Source organism: Poeciliopsis prolifica, unplaced genomic scaffold (assembly GCF_027474105.1).
Source record: "Poeciliopsis prolifica strain line A6 unplaced genomic scaffold, Auburn_PproV2 SCAFFOLD039, whole genome shotgun sequence".
Lineage (NCBI taxonomy): Eukaryota > Metazoa > Chordata > Actinopteri > Cyprinodontiformes > Poeciliidae > Poeciliopsis > Poeciliopsis prolifica.
In genome coordinates this window covers 3,292,208-3,311,598 of record NW_026562414.1, presented here as the reverse complement: position 1 = coordinate 3,311,598, position 19,391 = coordinate 3,292,208, and the positions used below count along the sequence as shown (strand labels likewise).

The following is a 19,391-nucleotide window of genomic DNA, read 5'->3' as shown; positions in this document are numbered from 1 at the left end:
GCGGACGTAGCTTACGTGGCCTTCCATCCGTTTAAAACGTGAACACGTATAGTTTTCTTTCATTGCTTGCTTATTTTTTATCATTAACTTGACGTACAAGTGAATGAAGTTAGCTTAGCTTAATTTATTATTTGGTGCTTCCTAATTTTATAATCTGGATTAAAACTAGCAAAATATTCCCCCCTTTTTTTCTGTTTCATTAAACTTTTTAAATACTGGCGCTTTCATGGGTTGATTGGGCAGGTTATGAATAAATACAAGCGCCAATCAGTTTATTTCTAAATGATATGACCTCCAGATTCTAAAGAGACACATAAGAAGTACCTAAATTATTTTATTAATAAAATTAAAGCAGATTTTATATGTATTCTGCTTAATTTATCCAACTTTAAGGACTCATTGAATGCTGAGACACTTATTATTAATACCTCAAGAGGTGGTTTAACAGCATTTCAGTACAATCAGGGATAACAAACCTACAGCTAAAACACAAAGAAAATATTGAAATTGCAGCCATCAATCACACTATGAAGATTATTTTTTTACACTTTCACCAAGTAATTTAAATGCAAAAATACTTTTACCAGGTAAAGTAAATGTAAAGCAGACATTAAACCTCTGCTTTTGGAGGTTTAATGTCAGAATCCCTTTCTGGTGATGTAACTGGCTTCTTCCTGCAGGGAATACCAAATGAACCCCCTCCAGACAGAGCTGCATGCCACTCTGGGCTCCTTATTTGCACAAACAAGCCCCGACCGCGGTCCTGTCGATCCCCTCTTTGTGCAGGACAATGGAGTGCTGACATGGAAACTTTCAAAGCACCCATTTATTTATAGGGCTGACTTTATCAGCTCTTCACGGCGTCTGCTTCGCACAGTTCTGGGCACTCGGTGAAACATGCCAGTCATTTATTCAAAGCACAATGACGCTGAATGAGGACTGATTGGTTTTACCATCTTTAGTAATCAATCCGCAATAAGGTAACAAGAGGGTGTCTGGTTTAAAGTGGTCAATAATTATCCTGCAGGTTTGTTAGGAATTGTAAAATGTGATGAAGGGTTGAAATATTTAAATAACACGGAATTATCTATTTGTGTAATAATCATAATAAAAGGTAAGTCAAATATGTTAAACTGTTTTATATCTATAATTTTAAAAATGGGAGGATTTGTTGATTTTGTGTAAATTTCCACAATAATTCAAGGAACTGGAGGGACTGATTGATATAATTTGGAGGTAAACAAATAGAAACTGCCTTGATTTGATTGATAACGTCATGTTTAAGCTCACTTAGTGTTTAGTCTAGAATCTAGAGGGTCACATAAAAACATATGGCGGGCCAGATTTGGCCCACAAGCTTTGAGTTTGACACCTGTGGCATAGAATATCTGTTTGTTAAAACTGTCAGCTGTTTGCAACAGGCAGGTGTGACCTATAAAACTTCTGCTGATTTCATCAGAATCACTACAATGAATCATTTAGACGTCATTAGATGAGTTTCCCTTCAATTTATTTGTTGATTTCACAAATTATTATATCAAATCCACAGTAAAACATAGTTATGCTGTGGGTTAAGTTTGCACAAAACATTTATATTACCGGTCAGAGAACATAATCCTGTCTGTGTTGCACAGCAGTTGATTCTAGCAGCTGCCTGTGTGTGTTTATGTGTGTGAGGCTGAAATGCAGAGGAGGCAGCTGTCAAGACAGAGGGACTTCCTGCGTTACCTTATAAGGACGAATGTCCCTCAACGCCGTGACCCGTTTAGGAGCGATCCGCTTCCTCCTGAAGCTGCAGGAATCCTGCCAAAAAGTGCTTCTTTGACTTGAACAGAGCTGTTGGCAAAACAAAGCGCTGGCTTCTTCCATCAGACAAAGTTTCAGGAATTGAAATCTGAACTCTTATGCTATCTCTGATGCTGCTCTAAAAATGTAAACATAGAAGCTTCGCTGCAGCCTGATAATAGGGACGCTTCATTTCAAACTGTGTGTGGAACATCCAACATATATAAATGTTTATTGTGGCTACTTTGCTTGGACAAAGATACAGCGACTCTCCACAATTGTTGGAATCCATTGTGTTAAAATATTGTTACTCAAAAATCTCTACAATTTTCTTGCATATATTCTTCCTCCCTCCATGTGAAAGTAAGTAGTCCTGTTTAACACGGTTTCTTTTCTTTAAAACTTTTGAATTCTTCCAAATACAGAAACAGGAAAATGTTTTGCCTCTTTTTAAATCAACACAGATAAAACATGTTGCAGTTTTTATCTTTTTTTGTTGCCAAAATATATTAATCAGTCCCTCCAGTCTCTTGAGAATTATTGTGGAAATGTATACAAATCAACAAATTGAGCTGAAAACTGGAAATTTATTGCAGATTTTTGTCAAAAATTGTCAAAAACTTTCTTACTTTTCCTACACAGCTGTCTCAGCGTTAATTGATGTCAGATTATAATCCATAATCTTTACAGCGAGTAGTAAAAAGTCACATTTATGTCATAAATAAGAACAAACATTTCCAAATTAGAACCACAAACACTTTGATTTTTATTGCAAAAAATCACAAAAAGAATCATGAAATCCTGGAGGGACTGGAAAGATGTTCATTAATATTTCATTTTAAGGATTCATTGATATTTTAGCAGTTTGTGAACAAAGTTTTATCAATGCATTCTGGAACAACCGGCCCTTTAAGAGTGTTTATAATCTGGAATTGACTCAAAATGAAAATTTGTTTGACACTCCTGACTTAAAGCAAAAATCAAAACATTCGACTTTGGAGCTCAGAAATTTTTCAGAAAATTTCTGAAAATTTTTTTTTGGTGGAAACTTACTGCTTTGTTTTCTGTCTACAATGGTCCTAATATATACAGTCATTTACTGACTTCCATAAGCACAAATATAGCAAAAGTTATTGCAAATATTTATAGTTAGCAACATCAGTGATTTTAACTGCAAAAAACAAATCACAAAATCCTGGAGGGTCTCATTGTCTAATTTTAGGAATTATTCACTGAATGCAGTGACTTATCTATATTTTAGCAGCTTGTTGATGTGTTTTATCAATATACCGTCCCTTTAAGAACCTTTCTGTTGGTGATATGGCTCAGAATGAAGTTTTCATTCAAATGGGTTTCTTCCTGCTCGTATTGCAGCAGGTCTACAAATGGAGTAGTATTTAGTCGGGGGTATTTACATTCCTGCTGCCCTCGCCGTGGCCTCTTAGGGCTTCAGGGGGAGAACACAGGCTCTCTGCAGGCGGCACAAGGTGACGAATAAGGATCCTGAGCTGCCATTTTTCTACCTTCAGTGTGTGCAGCTACTGGCACCGGCCACACTCCATTCCCCTAAAAGGAGACGCTGGAGCCAATGAAAGCTGAGGAGCGTCAGCCGGCGCTCCCCACATGTCGCCTCGGCTCCCTGGAGGTCTGCAGCCCCCCCCATATCTCACAACGCTGCGTTTCAGCCGCCGCTCCGTCCCATCTCACTCAGCACACATACCATGACATGACTGAATTACTCAGACATATTCTCACATTACAATCATTTCCTGCAAACATCCACATCCCCAATTAAAGCGATATTTTACTTTATTATAAGGGGTGTGCAAAAGACTGACATGATATAACATCTGTTATAAACATGAAGGAGTCTTCATGAATGTTCTCATGAGGTGAAATAACAACACTTTAAAACAATCTTGCACTAAAACGTGCATTAAAAGTCCATTAAAATGGCCAACATTGCATCATTTGGTAAATAATGACACTTTTAATGCAAAGTTGTACCAAAACTTGAATTCAAAGCCCGTTAAAATTGCATCATATGGTAAAATGTTGTCCCAAAGCTTGTATTAAAAGTCTTTTGAAAGCATCAGCTTTTCATTATTTACTAAATAGTGACACTTTTAATATAATTTTCTATCATATCTTGCGTTAAAAAGTGTCAACTTTGCATTATTTGGTAAATAGACAATTTTAATAAAAAAATTGTACCAAAAGTTGCATTGAAAGTCAATTAAAATTGCCAAATAACTGTCATTATTTACTGAATGACTCTTCATAGCGTGTTATGTTTATGTTAATATATCAGTCTTATGCACATTCCTGTTGCCAATGATGTTTTGTTCATAAATCCAAATAACTATAATAATTATAACATCCAACCATGTTTAAAAACCAGACCCCTGCATTAAAAGCTACATTAACCCTGAGTCATAATAAACTCTGGTCACACACACTATAAAAGCTACTTAGCAGTTTATTGGGACCGTAAAAAGTGCTGCTGGTTATGTCTCATCCAGGACCTTTAAACTGTCAAAGGAAATATCTCTCCATTCTGACACGGGATCCACTTTACGCTGCCTTTTTGCTGAGCAACACTTAATTTGGACTTGCGTGAAGTCCTGAGCCCACCCACCGGCCGCCAGCCTCAGCATGCTGAATCATATTTAAGGAGGCCCTCACTCCCTCGACCCCCGAATCCCAGAGGAAACTCCAGCCCACTGGTTCCAGCTTGGTGAGTATCTTTTACAATCTGGCTCAGAAGATACTGAATTTCTACTTTCTTGCTGCTCGTTTTGTTTGCTGAATTGGATGGTTTGTGAAAGAAACTGAAGGAATATTTGGATTCACTTAATGGTGGATTAATGTAGAAACCTTTACAAGGAGAATGTTTAGTTTTATACAACTATAATGTCAATTGTGTTGCATAAAATTAAGTAGATTTAAAAAACTCTACATCTCCTTAAAAAGGTGATTTTGCAAGAGAGTGAATTTTATTTTAAACCCCAACATTATTAGGCTTTATTTTTCGGTTATTTCACATAAATTTACATTACTTAACTTTACAAGGAGAATGTTTAGTTTTATGCAACTACAGTGTCAATTGTTTTGCATAAAATTAAACACATCTAAAGATTTCTACATTGCTTTAAAAACAAAGGATATTTTGCTAACCGAACAGGAACAGCTGAACATTTAAGAATCACAAAGTCACATTTGGAGTTTAAAAGTTTTGGTTTGCTTCAAGCATCTATTTCATTCAATAGATGCTTTGTGTAATTTGGACGTCTAAAACAAGGACTGGCACTTTGGATGCATCCCAGAAAACCTAGAAAGATCTGAGCATGTGTTCAGGATCCAAACAGGAGTTTATTGTCCACGACAGCTGAGAGGAGACCCAGACCTCCTGCCACTTGTCACTGCATCAGCTGTTAACTGGCCATGGCTTAACAATGAGACACTGAGCAGGAGTTGGGCTGCTGAGGCTTAAAATAGACGTGTTAGTTTGTTTGAGTCCAGTTTTAGCTTGTCACAATCTTAGAGTGGAGATTAAACAACTTAAGGGTGTCTGCATAGCAAAAATAGCGCCAGATTGCTTCACAGAACCGAGCCATTTCTGAGTGCGTTCCCATGTTTTGGGTTTTGCAGAAGGCCAACACAACAGACCAAACATGTGTGACGATGATGAGACCACCGCATTGGTGTGCGACAATGGCTCTGGTTTGGTCAAGGCGGGGTTTGCTGGTGATGATGCCCCCCGCGCCGTCTTTCCATCCATTGTTGGACGCCCCCGTCACCAGGTGAGGCAACTGCTAATGACCCTTTGCATGTGACGTCACTTAATCAATCAAAGTGAGGAACATGGGTATTGAACAGAGCGACTGAAATTGTTTTCCAAAGTTGTTTTTCCCAATTTATTCATGGCTTCTGCTTGCTCAAGTCAAGCTAATTTGTCCACATATACAAGATGCTAACCATTTTTTTTCATACATGCTAGGCTACTTGATTGTGGAGTGTTGTTTGCATGGTTACTGGTGGTCAGATGCACCTTCTACATCTTTATAATCATAATTACTTATAAAGTAAATAAACATCAATCTTCTTACCTTGTAACAAGTGTTCGCGGAGTTCTGACGTCACACGCAAAGAGTCAGTAACTAAAAGGTAGATTTTTCATATCTGAAATGAATTTGTGTCGCTGGCAGGGTGTGATGGTGGGTATGGGTCAGAAGGACAGCTACGTGGGAGATGAGGCCCAGAGCAAGAGGGGTATCCTGACCCTGAAGTACCCCATCGAGCATGGCATTATCACCAACTGGGACGACATGGAGAAGGTGAGACATGGAAGCGAATCAGCAGTAAATGTGAGGTGAAACATCAAAATCAATCATCACTTTTTAATGTTTCTAGATCTGGCATCACACTTTCTACAATGAGCTCCGTGTGGCTCCAGAGGAGCACCCCACCCTGCTGACTGAAGCCCCTCTCAACCCAAAGGCCAACAGAGAGAAGATGACTCAGATCATGTTTGAAACCTTCAATGTCCCTGCCATGTATGTTGCCATCCAGGCTGTCCTGTCCCTCTATGCCTCTGGACGTACCACTGGTGAGACTCTACCACAGTTTACGCCACATCACAGTAAAAGTGAACTCTTTGGTGAAGAATTTTTAAAAAATTTTTCTCAACAGGTATTGTACTGGACTCTGGGGATGGGGTGACACACAACGTACCAATCTATGAGGGTTACGCTCTGCCGCACGCCATCATGCGTCTTGATCTGGCTGGTCGGGACCTCACTGACTACCTGATGAAAATCCTGACTGAGCGTGGCTACTCTTTTGTCACCACAGGTATTATAGTGTTACCAATTATAAAAGTAAAACTAAAATATTACATCTAGTATTAGCAAATCACTTAGTTTAACTAAAAATCCACTATTGGGTGATAAATCTTTAGAAATAGTTAAAAACAATGTCTAAAATTTTTTATTTCAACAAAAGATATAGTGTATTTCTTGCAAATAAAAACTAATATAGCTTAGCCTAAACTTTATACTAAACATATTCAACACTTTTAAGCTTAGAACATTATGTACTTAAAAGGAGACAAATGGATGTTTTGCTAATGTCACCAGATGTAGCATTAGCAAATTATTTTCTTAACAAATTAATAAACCAAAAAATTAATTCTTCATTTATCTAAAGCACCTTTTAAATTAGTATTTACAAAACACATATGCACTGCAATGTAAAACACAAGTGTTTACTTTTTAGTTGACTCTCGAGATGAAGCTAGCAAATCTGTGCTAAGCTAATGGAAAAGCCTGATTAGGTTTGCTTGAAAAATAAAGAATAATGAATCGTTAAGTGTGATTACAATTTGTTCAATTTAAATGCAATTTCTTTAGATCATGAAAAGTTTATTACTGATTTAAAAAAATTTACATTTAATTGTACTGGATTAGACCAGTTTTGAATGATTAACTAGCAAACCTGTGCTAAGCTACTGGTTATAGCTGGTTCTGTATACTTAAAAAACTATTTAAAAAAAATTAAGTCTGATTACATTTGTTCAATTTAAACACAACTTCTCCTTAAGAAGATTAAAAATTGACTGGTGAGTAAATAATTGTTACAAGCACTGGAACAAACTATCTCTAGCAAACTTGTGCTAAGCTAATGGATACAGCTAATTTGTTTGAGAAACAATATATAAGTTGTCATGTGATTATCTAGTTCATTGGAGTTCACATGTTGAATGTCTGGTGATACTTTTTGAATGAACTGAGATCATGTTTCTCTCCAGCTGAGCGTGAGATTGTGCGAGACATCAAGGAGAAGCTGTGCTATGTAGCACTGGACTTCGAGAACGAGATGGCGACCGCCGCCTCCTCATCCTCCCTGGAGAAGAGCTACGAGCTTCCCGACGGCCAGGTCATCACCATCGGCAATGAGCGTTTCCGCTGCCCAGAGACTCTGTTCCAGCCTTCCTTCATCGGTGAGCCAAGACCCGCAGCAACAACCAAAACAGACCGAAACAACAGAAACATTTTACAAAAACATTGGCAAAAAAAAAAATTAAGCTGTTTTACTTCCATGGTAAAATATATTTTTGGAGAAAACGACAATCTGCTATAATTATTTTGACCACAACCATTGTTTTACATATACATGCAAGTTTTCAGTTGTAAATTTTAGTTTTTATGTATATATGAATTATGTCATGTATTAGTGCCACTGTGGATAGAAAACAAGAGTAAATTTCTGTGAGAAAAATTTCTGAAATGTTCTTGAAAAAAGATGAAAATGTTTTAGTTTGAATAATCAAAAATGTGCTACAGAAAAAAAAAGAAATTTTTAGATCACAGAAGTTTTGTAGAAAAATCTTGGAAATATCTGATGTTGGAAAAGTTGCAAATTTGTGAGAAAGACTCTAATTTTCTAAAATAAAAAAAAAAACGTTGAAATTTCAAATTTTGAAAAATGTAAGATTTTTTTAACATTTCAAGCTCAGAAATCTCCATGTTTTTTCAAGAGATTGTTCTTTTTTTATAGCAAACTTGCAACTTTTAAAACTCATTTTCCAAATATCAAAAATTGCTGACTTTTCAAAGTTTCAAAAGTTAAAAATTTTTAGTTTTTGAAACAAAGAACATTTCCAAAATGTTAAAATTTTGTACTATTCAACTCAGAAATTTCCACGTTTTCTAGAAAATTTTTCAAATTTACAACTTTTCAAACTCAGATAATTTCCAAATATTGAAAATTGTTGCGTTTTCAAACTTATGCTAATCTCAAAATTTCTCTTTTTTTCTATCGCATTTTCATTTTTTGAAGTTTCCACAATTTTTTCTAGCATTTTTCTGAGATTAATCTAAATATTTCAGATTTTTCTGGTGGAAATGTACTCTCTTTATTCTCCGTGTAATGACCCTAAAATGCCACTGTTGGACTGAAATATTACATATTTAAAACAAAAAGAAAGAATATTAGCTGTTTAGGTTTTGAGCTATTGCGAATTATTTGATTTGAAATGTTTTCTCTAAACTTCACATTTCACTGTAAATTTATGAAACATTTGTTGTGTAACTTTCTCAGGTATGGAGTCTGCTGGCATCCATGAAACCGCTTACAACAGCATCATGAAGTGCGACATTGACATTCGTAAGGACCTTTATGCCAACAACGTGTTGTCTGGTGGAACCACCATGTACCCTGGTATTGCCGACCGTATGCAGAAAGAAATCACCGCCTTGGCCCCGAGCACCATGAAAATCAAGGTGAGCATGACTCCTTATGGGAAGCTATACGGTATACATTTTTTGGAAAAACCTTTCTCTCATGTCTCCTTGCAGATCATTGCTCCTCCTGAGAGGAAATATTCCGTTTGGATCGGTGGCTCCATCTTGGCGTCTCTGTCCACTTTCCAGCAGATGTGGATCAGCAAGCAGGAGTATGATGAAGCCGGCCCCTCCATCGTCCACAGGAAGTGCTTCTAAATCACCAATCAGAGCCAAAACCAGAACCAACAACCAAACTAGCTTACTTTCCATAACTTTATTTCTACTGTGTTGTGATGTATATACATGTACTGTTGTAATAATAAATAGTTTTTTAAAATGCAGTTCAAAGGTTTGGAGATTTGTTTTTGTCTATTAGTTATATTTTGTTTTGATAAAATTACATTTAATGATGTTGTAAGTATTTGGTGGGTTTGGTAACAACTTATTTAAAAATACTAAAAGCCAGCACAATAACAATACACTATCAGCAGTCATTGATTATTATTATTACTATTTAGTTTGAGTTTTGGAGATTATTTTACAAATGATCAAATGGTTTGGTTTCAGTCTGATTACATTTTATTCAATTTAAGTACAACCTCTAATTGAGGTGAAAAGCACTTGCATTAAATAAATAGAGGGATTGTCAGCAGCCACTCTACTGCGCATGCGTAAATTGCTTCAATATTGCCAGTTAGTAATGTTTGACGTTTGTGCCATTTTCTCTCATCATTTATCGACTCACTCCCGTTTAATGCTTACGGGTCGTTCGGACGCATCTCATTCATAAATGTTAATTAGGTAGAATAACTTATTTTTATTCCGCTGGGATAAAAAACGTTGTAGCACAGCGACTCACAACATGCTAACAGTAAAAACAACAAGATGAACGCGGGTAACCATGGGAACCAGAGGTCTCCCAACGGCTCCCTGTGCTCAAGCTGCGCGCGCATCCGCTATGTTTACGAGTAAATAATCCCCTTATTAGTAAAGAGAATGAAAACTGGGGAGGTTTTATCCTCAAAGCCTTCCCTTAGTTGAAGAATAGTTTATTTTTTCTATTGGAAGAGTGAAAAATGTCGAGTAAAAATGTTGAGCAAGATAAAAACTCATGTCAACTATCTTCCCTTTGTCACCTGAATGCAACACTTCCCTTCTTCTGTGTCCCAGGTGAAACTCATCAGTATAATTAGCATATTAGAGCTTTCTTCTATGTCTGTAGGTTCATTTTCTTAGGTATTTTGCCAGGTTCACAGAAAACTGCTGGCTGCTCTTGGATTCTTGTTTTTGAAATGAAGATTACAGACAGTAACGTGATTAGATTTCACCTCCAAGCCCTTTATGGGATTCATGTGAAGAACTTTGCAAAGAAGAAAGGGAAATTGGTGTACACTGGAGCCAAGGTGTTTGGGGTCCCTCTGGAAAATTTGCCCAGACGATACATTCCTGAATTTGGTCTTGTACCCTGGTAAGTGAATGCAGCAAGTAAACACTGATTGGCTTGACTGAACCCAGTGTTTTGTTTTCCATCTTAGCTTTTTAGTGGATGGTTGCTCTTTTCTGTTGGACCGTATTGCTACTGTGGGCCTGTTCAGAAAACCAGGCTCCCTTCCTCGTGTTAAGATCCTCAGGGTAAGATGTATCTTCCATGTAAACCGTATTAAATACTCACATGCAGTACTTTTTATCTGTTTTCTATGTTTATAACTACCATGCATCAACATAAACATTACTTTTTTAGGAGAAATTGAATCGTGGGGATGATGCCTTGTCCACTGCTTCCCCCTATGATATCGCTACCCTGGTCAAACAGTTTTGCAGGGAGCTTCCTGAGCTCCTGTTCCCATCTGAGGTTCATGCAGCCCTGCTGAAAGCGCAGGCCATCCCTGACCTCCAGGCCAAGATGGCCGCCCTCCAGTTACTGTCCTGTTTGCTTCCAGCCAGAAACTCATCCTGCTTGCAGTATCTGTTTGACTTCCTTCACAAAGTTTCTCAGAGGTATGAATGAATATTAAGAGTGGGGAATATTGGAGCCATAGACACAGAAAATAGTTTTTTGTTTGTTTTGTTTGCAAAGTATTACCACTGAGACACACTTATAGGAAGAAAAAATGGATGAAAATATCAGCCATTTACTTCTCTGGATTTTGCAACATTTTTTTCCCTCTAAAACGTGTTCAAACAATGACATCACAGGCTGTAAACCTGGCTAGTTTGACCCCATACAGTGACGCAACATAGTGACACGAGTAAAGCGCACAAATATAATTTAAAGGCATTTACATGCCTCATCATGAGTTGTGATAAACAAGCGAATGTTGCAGAAAAGACAAAGATGACAGGAAATGGTAAGATGATGCTGGTGTAGTTTTTTTTTGTTTTTTTTTAATAAATCACTTATCTTGTGAACAAAACTATTCCTATTTTTAAATGCTGCATCATTTAGAGTCAGTTTTATTTCTTCCGGAGTCTTTATTTTAGAGTTCTAGTTTACAAAAAGATAATGTTGACATATATCAGTTCTCTGTTGGGCCATTTTGTTTGTCGGAGTGCTCTCAAACTGAGAATGAAATTAGTCCTAATCATAAACAAATTTTCTCCTTCTTTCCTCAGATGCTCTGACAACTTGATGACCAGCTCCAATCTGGCCACAGTCTTCGTCCCATGTCTCTTACCGCCGCCCAACAAAACCGAAATGTCACAAGAACGACTTGAACTTCGAGTTCTTGTCCTGCGCACTTTCATAGAGTTTCCTCATGTTTTTGGTAATAAATTAATTATATTGGCTGGATATCATTTTAAAATGTCTTTGGCTGACTTTCTTTTAAATGCATCATCTTTTAGGTGTGATTCCTAAATCTGTTATGGACAGCATGAAATATTTTATTCATCTGGAGGATGTGTGCAAGAAAAGAAACCAAAAGATGCGCAGCTTAACAGGTAAAATACATTTATTCCTGAGGAATTTAAATTTACTTGATTGAAGTTGCATTTTTTTTTCTCAGTAAAACGATCTGAGAAGATTATGCTCTGGATTCAGAGTAAGCCAAAGCTCAGACTAACAGTTTCTGAGCCGACTCTTATCTGCGTAACGAGAGGTGACCCAAAGCTGAGGAGAAGCATTGGTCTGGAAACCTTCCCCAACATCCAGCTGTTCAGGACAAGCATGCCTAACAAAGGTAGAAATTATTTTAAAATGGACAACGCTTCTGTTGTGGAAAGAATAACTAATATGCATGTTTGTAGATCAAAGCTGCAGATCTTCAAACAAAACTTTTGTTACTGCCCTGGAGAGACTGCAGCACAAAAACTGGAGGAGACGTTCTTCACCAATCTGAATTTTACTTGTGTCCCATGTCTGTCCATCTCTGAAAAATATTGGAACAAATTTTGTTGTATCAGACTTTTTTTCTCTTTTAAATAAATGTTTTTATGTGACTTACCTTTTTGACTGAAGTGCAGAAAAGTACTTGACTTCTTCCTTAGATTACAAATGTTTTCATGTTAAATCAACAAACTTCAGTACATTTTAATGCAAACCAGAGTGAAGTAAAATGTTTGAACAAATATGAAAAGTGCCATGCATTTCCTTAAAAATCAGCTTTTAGATCCACCTCTGAGTGCCATTGAAACGAATCTTGCTTGGTTTTAAGTTAATCATTTCCACTTTCCTAATCCTAAGAATTTTCTAATTTAAACATTGTTAAAACTTAAACTTTCTTCCTGATAGTGTCTCAGTATTTAAATGTAGTTTTGAATCGTGAACATTTTTTTTACTGTTCAGCATGGAATAAATTGATTATATAGTTTTAAAGGCCTTATCAGGTCATATAGAAGCAATTTAACTAAAGCTTTTCATTTAAAAATATCAGCATTAAAATTTCTGCGGTATTTCCAAGTTGAACAATTAAATGAAATTATAAACAAAATGGCGTAAGTATGCCACCAATGAGGAAATAGGAATTCTGGTTTCCTAGCAACTGCTTCTGGTCCGTGAAGCGGTTTCACAACACCGGAAATGTGACTTTCAAATTAAGTTACACTATTTAGTTGGTTGCACCAAATCTGTGTTTAACAACGAGTTGGTGTATCAATCGTTGTAACCTGAGCGATAACTGTTAAATATTAACATTTTCTGTATGTAACATTGATTGAAAGTGGCTGGAAATTCGCTTTTGCACGAGTTACTTTGAGATGTCGGACTAATGTATTTTATTCTGAAAGTAAAACGGAAGTCGTGTTTTCATCGTGATTGACTTGACGGAGTAAACAGGTTCGTCCGTCTACGCATTCAAGGTAAAGAAAAACATTTTTTTGTATTTGTGCGTTTCTTTTTCAAATGTACATAAAATAAACTTATTAAAAAGAACAGATCATGCGGTTGAATTTAACGTGTAATCTGATTATTTTCGGCTGTTTCCAGAGAGTGGCGCATCATAAATGTATATCCATTTCATAATTTTACACTTTAGATAACGGCTTGCTCCATTCAGTCTGTTCTGATTTAGGGTCAAAGTTCAGGCTAATTATTTACTGACTCAGTATAAACAGCTGTTCGTTGATGGTTACGTGCCATTTGTCCAAAGATGCTTCGTGTGCGCTTCTTCACCCCCGCAGATGACAGAAATGGGATCCTCGGCGCGGCTCTCTCTGCTCGGACTGCTGCTGGGCCTGCAGCTCGGTGGAGCTGCAGCCCGCAGCCCCCGCACGGCGGTGGACCAGGTGTCCGAGGCCGACATCCAGCGGCTGCTGCACGGCGTCATGGAGCAGCTGGGCATCGCTCGGCCCCGGGTGGAGTACCCCGCACATCAGGCCACGAACATCGTAGGGCCTCAGAGCATACAAGGTAATCAAAACCACCCCTCATTTTAATAAAATGTTTTCACCAGTCTGTTTGTTCCTTAAGGAACAATCTGGAGTAAGATTAGGAGCACCGCAGAAGTGACAGAAGTAAGATGTTTGTTTTTTTTAATTGTAGGAATGATGTTGATGGTTGTCATGCCTCTTCTGCCCACCAGGTGGTGCTCATGAAGGCCTGCAGCACCTCGGTCCTTACGGAAACATCCCAAACATCGTGGCTGAGCTGACAGGCGACAATGTTCCCAAAGACTTCAGCGATGACCACAGCTACCCAGACCCTCCAAACCCCTGCCCCCTGGGAAAAACTGGTAGGAACTTTAAAAATAACCTCCATTTCTATGTTCTGAGCCACCAATGTAAATATGCAGACAGACAGTGACTTTTAAAAGCAATAAATGCCTAAATAAAGGCATTTATTGCTTTATTTTATTTTGCAAATTGTAGATTTGCTTAGGTTTTGTTAAACTTAAGAGGATGAATGTGTCTTTTATTGGCAGCTTTATACATGCATTTCATCAATATTAAGGAATTTACTTAAAACAAGTCTCTATCTTGCTAAAATTTACCTGTGAGTTAATTTTGTTATTTCAAGCTTGCTATGAACTAGATCAAAAATATTTGGTAATTTTTGTTTTTACAGTATACAAAAAAACTTAAAACAGGGAATATTTAATTTTTGTTGGTGAGGATTTACATCGGATGGTATAACGACGAATAATGTCTATTTTCTGACACTTTATTAATTCATGAAAGTATCTGATTTTTGTATTTATTTATTTTTATTCTCAGCAGGAGATGGTTGCTTGGAAAATGCTCCGGACACGGCTGAGTTCAGCAGGGAGTTTCAGAAACACCAGCACCTCTTCGACCCAGAGCATGACTACCCCGCTCTGGGAAAGTGGGTGAGGGAATCGGCAAACACTTACAATTATTTCTAAAAATGATTCAATGTAATGTTATCAGAAGCTTCAAACTGATCTAAATTTGGGATCTTTGAGCTTCTTTGTTTTAGATTATTTCCCTCCATTTGGGCAAAATATAAACTTTATTTTAAATTGAGATCTTCCATTTCCTGCAAAATGTTATTATATATTTGGTGTTTGATTTGAAAACACATGAGGTACAACTTTGTTTACATTTTTCTTTGTTTTCTTTCAGAACAAAGAGCTTTTATACCAAAAGCTGAAGGGAGGACCAAAGAGAAGGAAAAGGGTAAAATATTTAACTTTTTTTTTTTTTTTAATACTTTTGCCCTTTTTTTCCATTTGTAGGATTAAGTTTGAGAAATGTCCTCAGTGTATCGTAAGCCTGGCGGGCCACCTGGCTTTACTTATGCTCCATCAGGCTAAACATTACCTGTTTAAGTTTTTGTTAAGTGTTTGGTATTCAGATGTTAATTTTCCAATAACACATAATTATCAAGTGATATTTTTAACTCAAAAACACGATGGATAAATGACTGCCAAGCCCCCAACCAGCAGGCTTTGTATATATATATATCTTTTTTTTTTACTTGCATATGTTTTAATTTTATAAATATACTCTTTTTAGGGTAGGTACTTGGATAGAGCCATCTGTTTCCAGAGTGGAATAATTATACAACAAAGCAACTTTTGTAATTTATAAAAAAAAAAAAAAAAAAAAAATTGGGTGTGCAAATTTATTTTCTTGTAGATTTGCTCTTAAACCACACATGCAGCATTTAAATGCATTGGTGCATCTTATAGTGTAGGTGGAATAATGAAGACAAAGGACAATTTAATGTGAAGTGTAAAACATTCAGTTTTGGTGTCGATAATCTCAAACAGTTGATCCTGAATAAATTAATCCTTCTAATAAACCAATATGAAACCAATATTTATGAAGTTGCGTAAATATTCCTCATGTCTGTTTCCACAGAGCATCAACCCTTATTTACAGGGTCAAAGGTTGGACAACGTGGTTGCCAAGAAATCTGTTCCCAATTTCTCCGAAGAAGAAGCGTCGACCACCGCGGCTCCCAGCAAACCTGCAATCTGAAATGTGGGAAAACTTGGAAAATGTTTGTAGGCTCCACATTCAAGGATTTGTTTCATCAGTCATTGGGACAGTGTTTTCAGCAGAAACGCTGCATTTTCATTGACTTAAAATTCTGCCAAGATCTATCTGGTGATTCGCCTAAAGCACGTGTCAAACTCGAGGCCTGGGGGCCAAATCTGGCCCGCCGTAGCTTTTTATGTGGCCCTCTAGACTCCAGATCGCATCAATTAGTCCCTCCAGTTTTACACAAAGCTGCAGAATTTATGCAAAATCTGCAGATTCTCACATTTTTTTTATTTTTACTGCAAAGTTTTCTCAAAATTGGCCAAAGAGTTTAAGTGCCTCAACTTTACCTGATGTTGAGCTACAGTCCAGGACCGATGCAGCAATTAATAAAAATCCAAATTTGGCATCATAATTATAATTGAAACTTCTTACAAAAATTTCTAAATTAGTGCCACAAAAACTATCTCAAAATCTTGGATGTGTGAAAAGATGTTAAATATTTAATTTTAAGAAACGGCTATTTATTGACATTGACAATGTCTGGAGGTTAAATTATAGCTTATTTATTCACAGCAGTACAGAGAAAACTTTTACTCACATTTTTTAAAAATTTTATGATTCATTTGTCTCTTAAACATCCATAAACCTGCTTTTATTTAAAATCTGCTTATGAACATCTTCACTGCCGCATGACACATATTTGGAGCTTTTTCTCTTCATGATGCAGTGACTCTTATCTTGTTTACTGCATCTTGTCAAAATGTTTGTCTTCTGTTCTTGTTTTGTAAAGTCAAATAAACGACTTATCTGCATTGACAAAGTCTGGAAGTTTTGTTTGTTTTTTTCCTGTTTCCATAAAGATAAAGTGAGGATCGGGGTGGGAGGTGTTTTCTTCTGCTGACACTTAAAGCTGCTTCAGAGAAGCCAGGACAAGCAGAGGGAGAACATCTTGAGCACATAACAAAGTTATTTAGGGGGATTTAACACACAGCAGGTAAGCGGAGATACACGACGGACTATTTCCTGAATTAGAGCTTGGACAGTTCTGGAGAAAATTTAGACCTCTTAAAACACTCAGTTTCTGTTTACTTTTTATAGGTTTATGTTTTAGTAAAATGAACACCGTTTTATTCTATAAATACTGATGTCTGAACAAAAATTTATTTGCAGAAAATAAAGATGCAAAGAAAAGGTTCATATTCATTTAGAAACACCGTTTCTACTCTGGAAGAGTTCAGAAATCAGTATTTGGAGGAATAACCAGGAAGTTTTCAGCGGGGTTCACTGCAGGTGGCTTTTCAGAGCTTTATGTCAAGTTTTGGATGTAAAAATAAAGGAAATAAGGGAAATTCACAGGACAGAGGGGTAAAATACGGTTGTTTCCTGGCCAAAACGGGAGTTTGTGCGTAAAAGCTGTGCGTAAAATGCTCTCCATTGTTCTCTTTTCAGCTTCAGCGATGCATTCCCATTCGGGTCTGATCTTTAAAGCAGTCCTGGCTCTTCTGTTTCCGCGGCCGAGCAGCGCCGAGTCCGACCCATTTCAAGCCGTCAACCCGAACGAATCGGACGGATGCCTCCAGCCTCCTCTCTCCGCGCTTCTCTCCCGCGGCGCCGCGTCCTCAGCCGTGACAGATGAGATCCTGGAGTCCAGCCGGGAGGCGCTGCTCGTCACGGAGCGCCGCTACCTGCGGACGGACTGGTGCAAGACGCAGATGCTGAAGCAGACCGTCCAGGAGGAGGGCTGCCTGAGCCGCACCATCACCAACCGCTTCTGCTACGGACAGTGCAACTCCTTCTACATCCCGCGGCACACTTACCAGGACGGCGGCGTGTTCCAGGCATGCTCCGCCTGCAGACCGAAGACGTTCAGCACCATCACCCTCACGCTGTTTTGTCCGGGTCAGACGCCCAGCACGCGGAGGAAGCGGGTCCAGCGCGTGAAGCAGTGCCGCTGCGTAAACATCAACACGGACTGAGCCACAGCTGGATGACAGGACCGTCAATAAATCAAGAAAACGGCGTCAGGGTACCAGACTGAGGACACCTTGGATGATGAAACTTGACTGAACTGCTGTAGAGTCCAAAGCCGGCCCAAGGCATGTGCGAGTTACCAGGCTGCTTGGGGCCCCAACACCACCACGGGGCCCCAAGAGCAACATTTTATTTTATTTTGTAGTGATGAATTGTTTAATTTTAATTTAATTTTGGGTTTTGTTACTTCTATTCTGTTATCATCAAAACTAAATGGATAATAATACTTGAAATTGATCATTCTCTGTGTAAATGTTTCAGTTTCAGTAAAAAGTAGTTCAAAGTGGTATTCTAATTTATTGAGCTGATTTTTGTATTCTGCTGCTTAAATAAACAAAATACACCATGGCTTTGTTATAATGTTTTATTTTTGAAAAAAGATGCAGTGAAAATCCATGAAAGTTTATTTTTGTGAAAATAATTACAAATCTTTAAAAAATCTAATAGTTGGATATGAACTATCTACATTGTTAAAACTTAAATTACATTAAAGAACAAATATTTTGGTCGGCTGATGAAAATGTAGATTTTCTGTCCTGGTCCTCTTCTGGTTCTCTCCAGATATCTGGGGATATTTAAATATCAGGAGCCAAAAGTTAAAATTTTTAAGGAGAAGAAACTTGAGCTTCTTTCTGGCGCAGTCGTTCCTTCTGTTGGAAGCAAAATATTGGATTAGATCAGCGGTGTCAAACTCATTTTGATTTTGGGCCAAATTAAGATAATCAATGCTCTGAAAGGGCCGGTTGTGCCAGATTGTTTTGGTAAACCCTGTTCACAAACTTCTAAAATATCAATCATTAAAATGAAATAATATTATTGAACATCTTTCAGTCCCTCCAGGACTTTTTGATTTTACTGGAATGAAAATCAAAGTGTTTGTGGTACTAATTTGAAAATATTTCTGCTTATTTATAACGGTAAATGCTAAGGAATGCTGCATGGTATCAGTATCGGACAATATTAGCTGTAAAATTTAACATCGGACATTGGCTATTCTGTCAAAATAATCCACTGATATAAAAGACATTTTTATATGGCAAACAAGAGACAATTATGCCTGCAGCACAAAGCCAAATTTGTTTTGTCATTGTCTTAGAGAGCAAATGTTATGAATAAATTTGACATTAAACATAATGCAAGTTGAAAATGTTACATTTCAGCCTCCATTTTAATAAGAATGTTGACTAACATGGACTTGCACCATTCAGTATGTTAAAATTAACACATAAGCTAAAATGCTAATGTTAGCATGAATGCTGTCAGTAGCATGTGGGGCATCACTAGCATGTTGTCTGTCATTGACTTACTCCATTCAGTATACTAAACATGGCTAACAAGTAAGAAAAATAGGTAAACGCTTTCTTTAGGAAAAAGGCTAATGCTAACATTAGCACAAACATTAGC

General features: G+C 37.4%; 4 protein-coding genes across 7 annotated transcripts in view; 3 read left to right on the top strand and 1 right to left on the bottom strand.

Moving 5' to 3' along the window:
• The first annotated feature begins 4,415 nt into the window (after positions 1-4,415).
• On the top strand, positions 4,416-9,412 carry actc1a (actin alpha cardiac muscle 1a). Its single transcript, XM_055054458.1, has 8 exons — positions 4,416-4,522; positions 5,437-5,588; positions 5,994-6,122; positions 6,199-6,394; positions 6,478-6,639; positions 7,595-7,786; positions 8,887-9,068; positions 9,144-9,412. The coding sequence occupies exons 2-8, from the start codon at positions 5,460-5,462 to the stop codon at positions 9,285-9,287; spliced, it is 1,134 nt and encodes a 377-aa protein (XP_054910433.1). The 5' UTR covers positions 4,416-4,522; positions 5,437-5,459; the 3' UTR covers positions 9,288-9,412.
• A 796-nt stretch (positions 9,413-10,208) lies between these two features.
• LOC129375235 (uncharacterized) lies at positions 10,209-16,768 on the top strand. The gene is made up of 13 exons (XM_055054165.1): positions 10,209-10,539; positions 10,607-10,703; positions 10,813-11,069; positions 11,685-11,836; positions 11,916-12,011; positions 12,077-12,250; positions 12,318-12,392; positions 12,802-12,808; positions 13,658-13,917; positions 14,090-14,239; positions 14,721-14,833; positions 15,090-15,143; positions 15,831-16,768. The coding sequence occupies exons 1-13, from the start codon at positions 10,364-10,366 to the stop codon at positions 15,948-15,950; spliced, it is 1,731 nt and encodes a 576-aa protein (XP_054910140.1). The 5' UTR covers positions 10,209-10,363; the 3' UTR covers positions 15,951-16,768.
• A 91-nt stretch (positions 16,769-16,859) lies between these two features.
• Positions 16,860-18,303, top strand: grem1a (gremlin 1a, DAN family BMP antagonist). The gene is made up of 2 exons (XM_055054466.1): positions 16,860-16,950; positions 17,406-18,303. The coding sequence occupies exon 2, from the start codon at positions 17,414-17,416 to the stop codon at positions 17,930-17,932; it is 519 nt and encodes a 172-aa protein (XP_054910441.1). The 5' UTR covers positions 16,860-16,950; positions 17,406-17,413; the 3' UTR covers positions 17,933-18,303.
• Positions 18,304-18,378: 75 nt separating this feature from the next.
• Positions 18,379-19,391, bottom strand: part of LOC129375391 (formin-like) — a 54,459-nt gene continuing 53,446 nt past the window's right edge. For 2 of the 4 annotated variants that reach the window (XM_055054436.1, XM_055054438.1), the window contains one exon: positions 18,379-18,552. In XM_055054436.1, the coding sequence (XP_054910411.1) occupies positions 18,475-18,552 (78 nt within the window). In that variant the 3' untranslated portion in view covers positions 18,379-18,474. Of the gene's footprint in view, positions 18,638-19,391 lie in introns of all 4 variants that reach the window. The other 2 variants (XM_055054437.1, XM_055054439.1) reach the window with 1 other exon arrangement.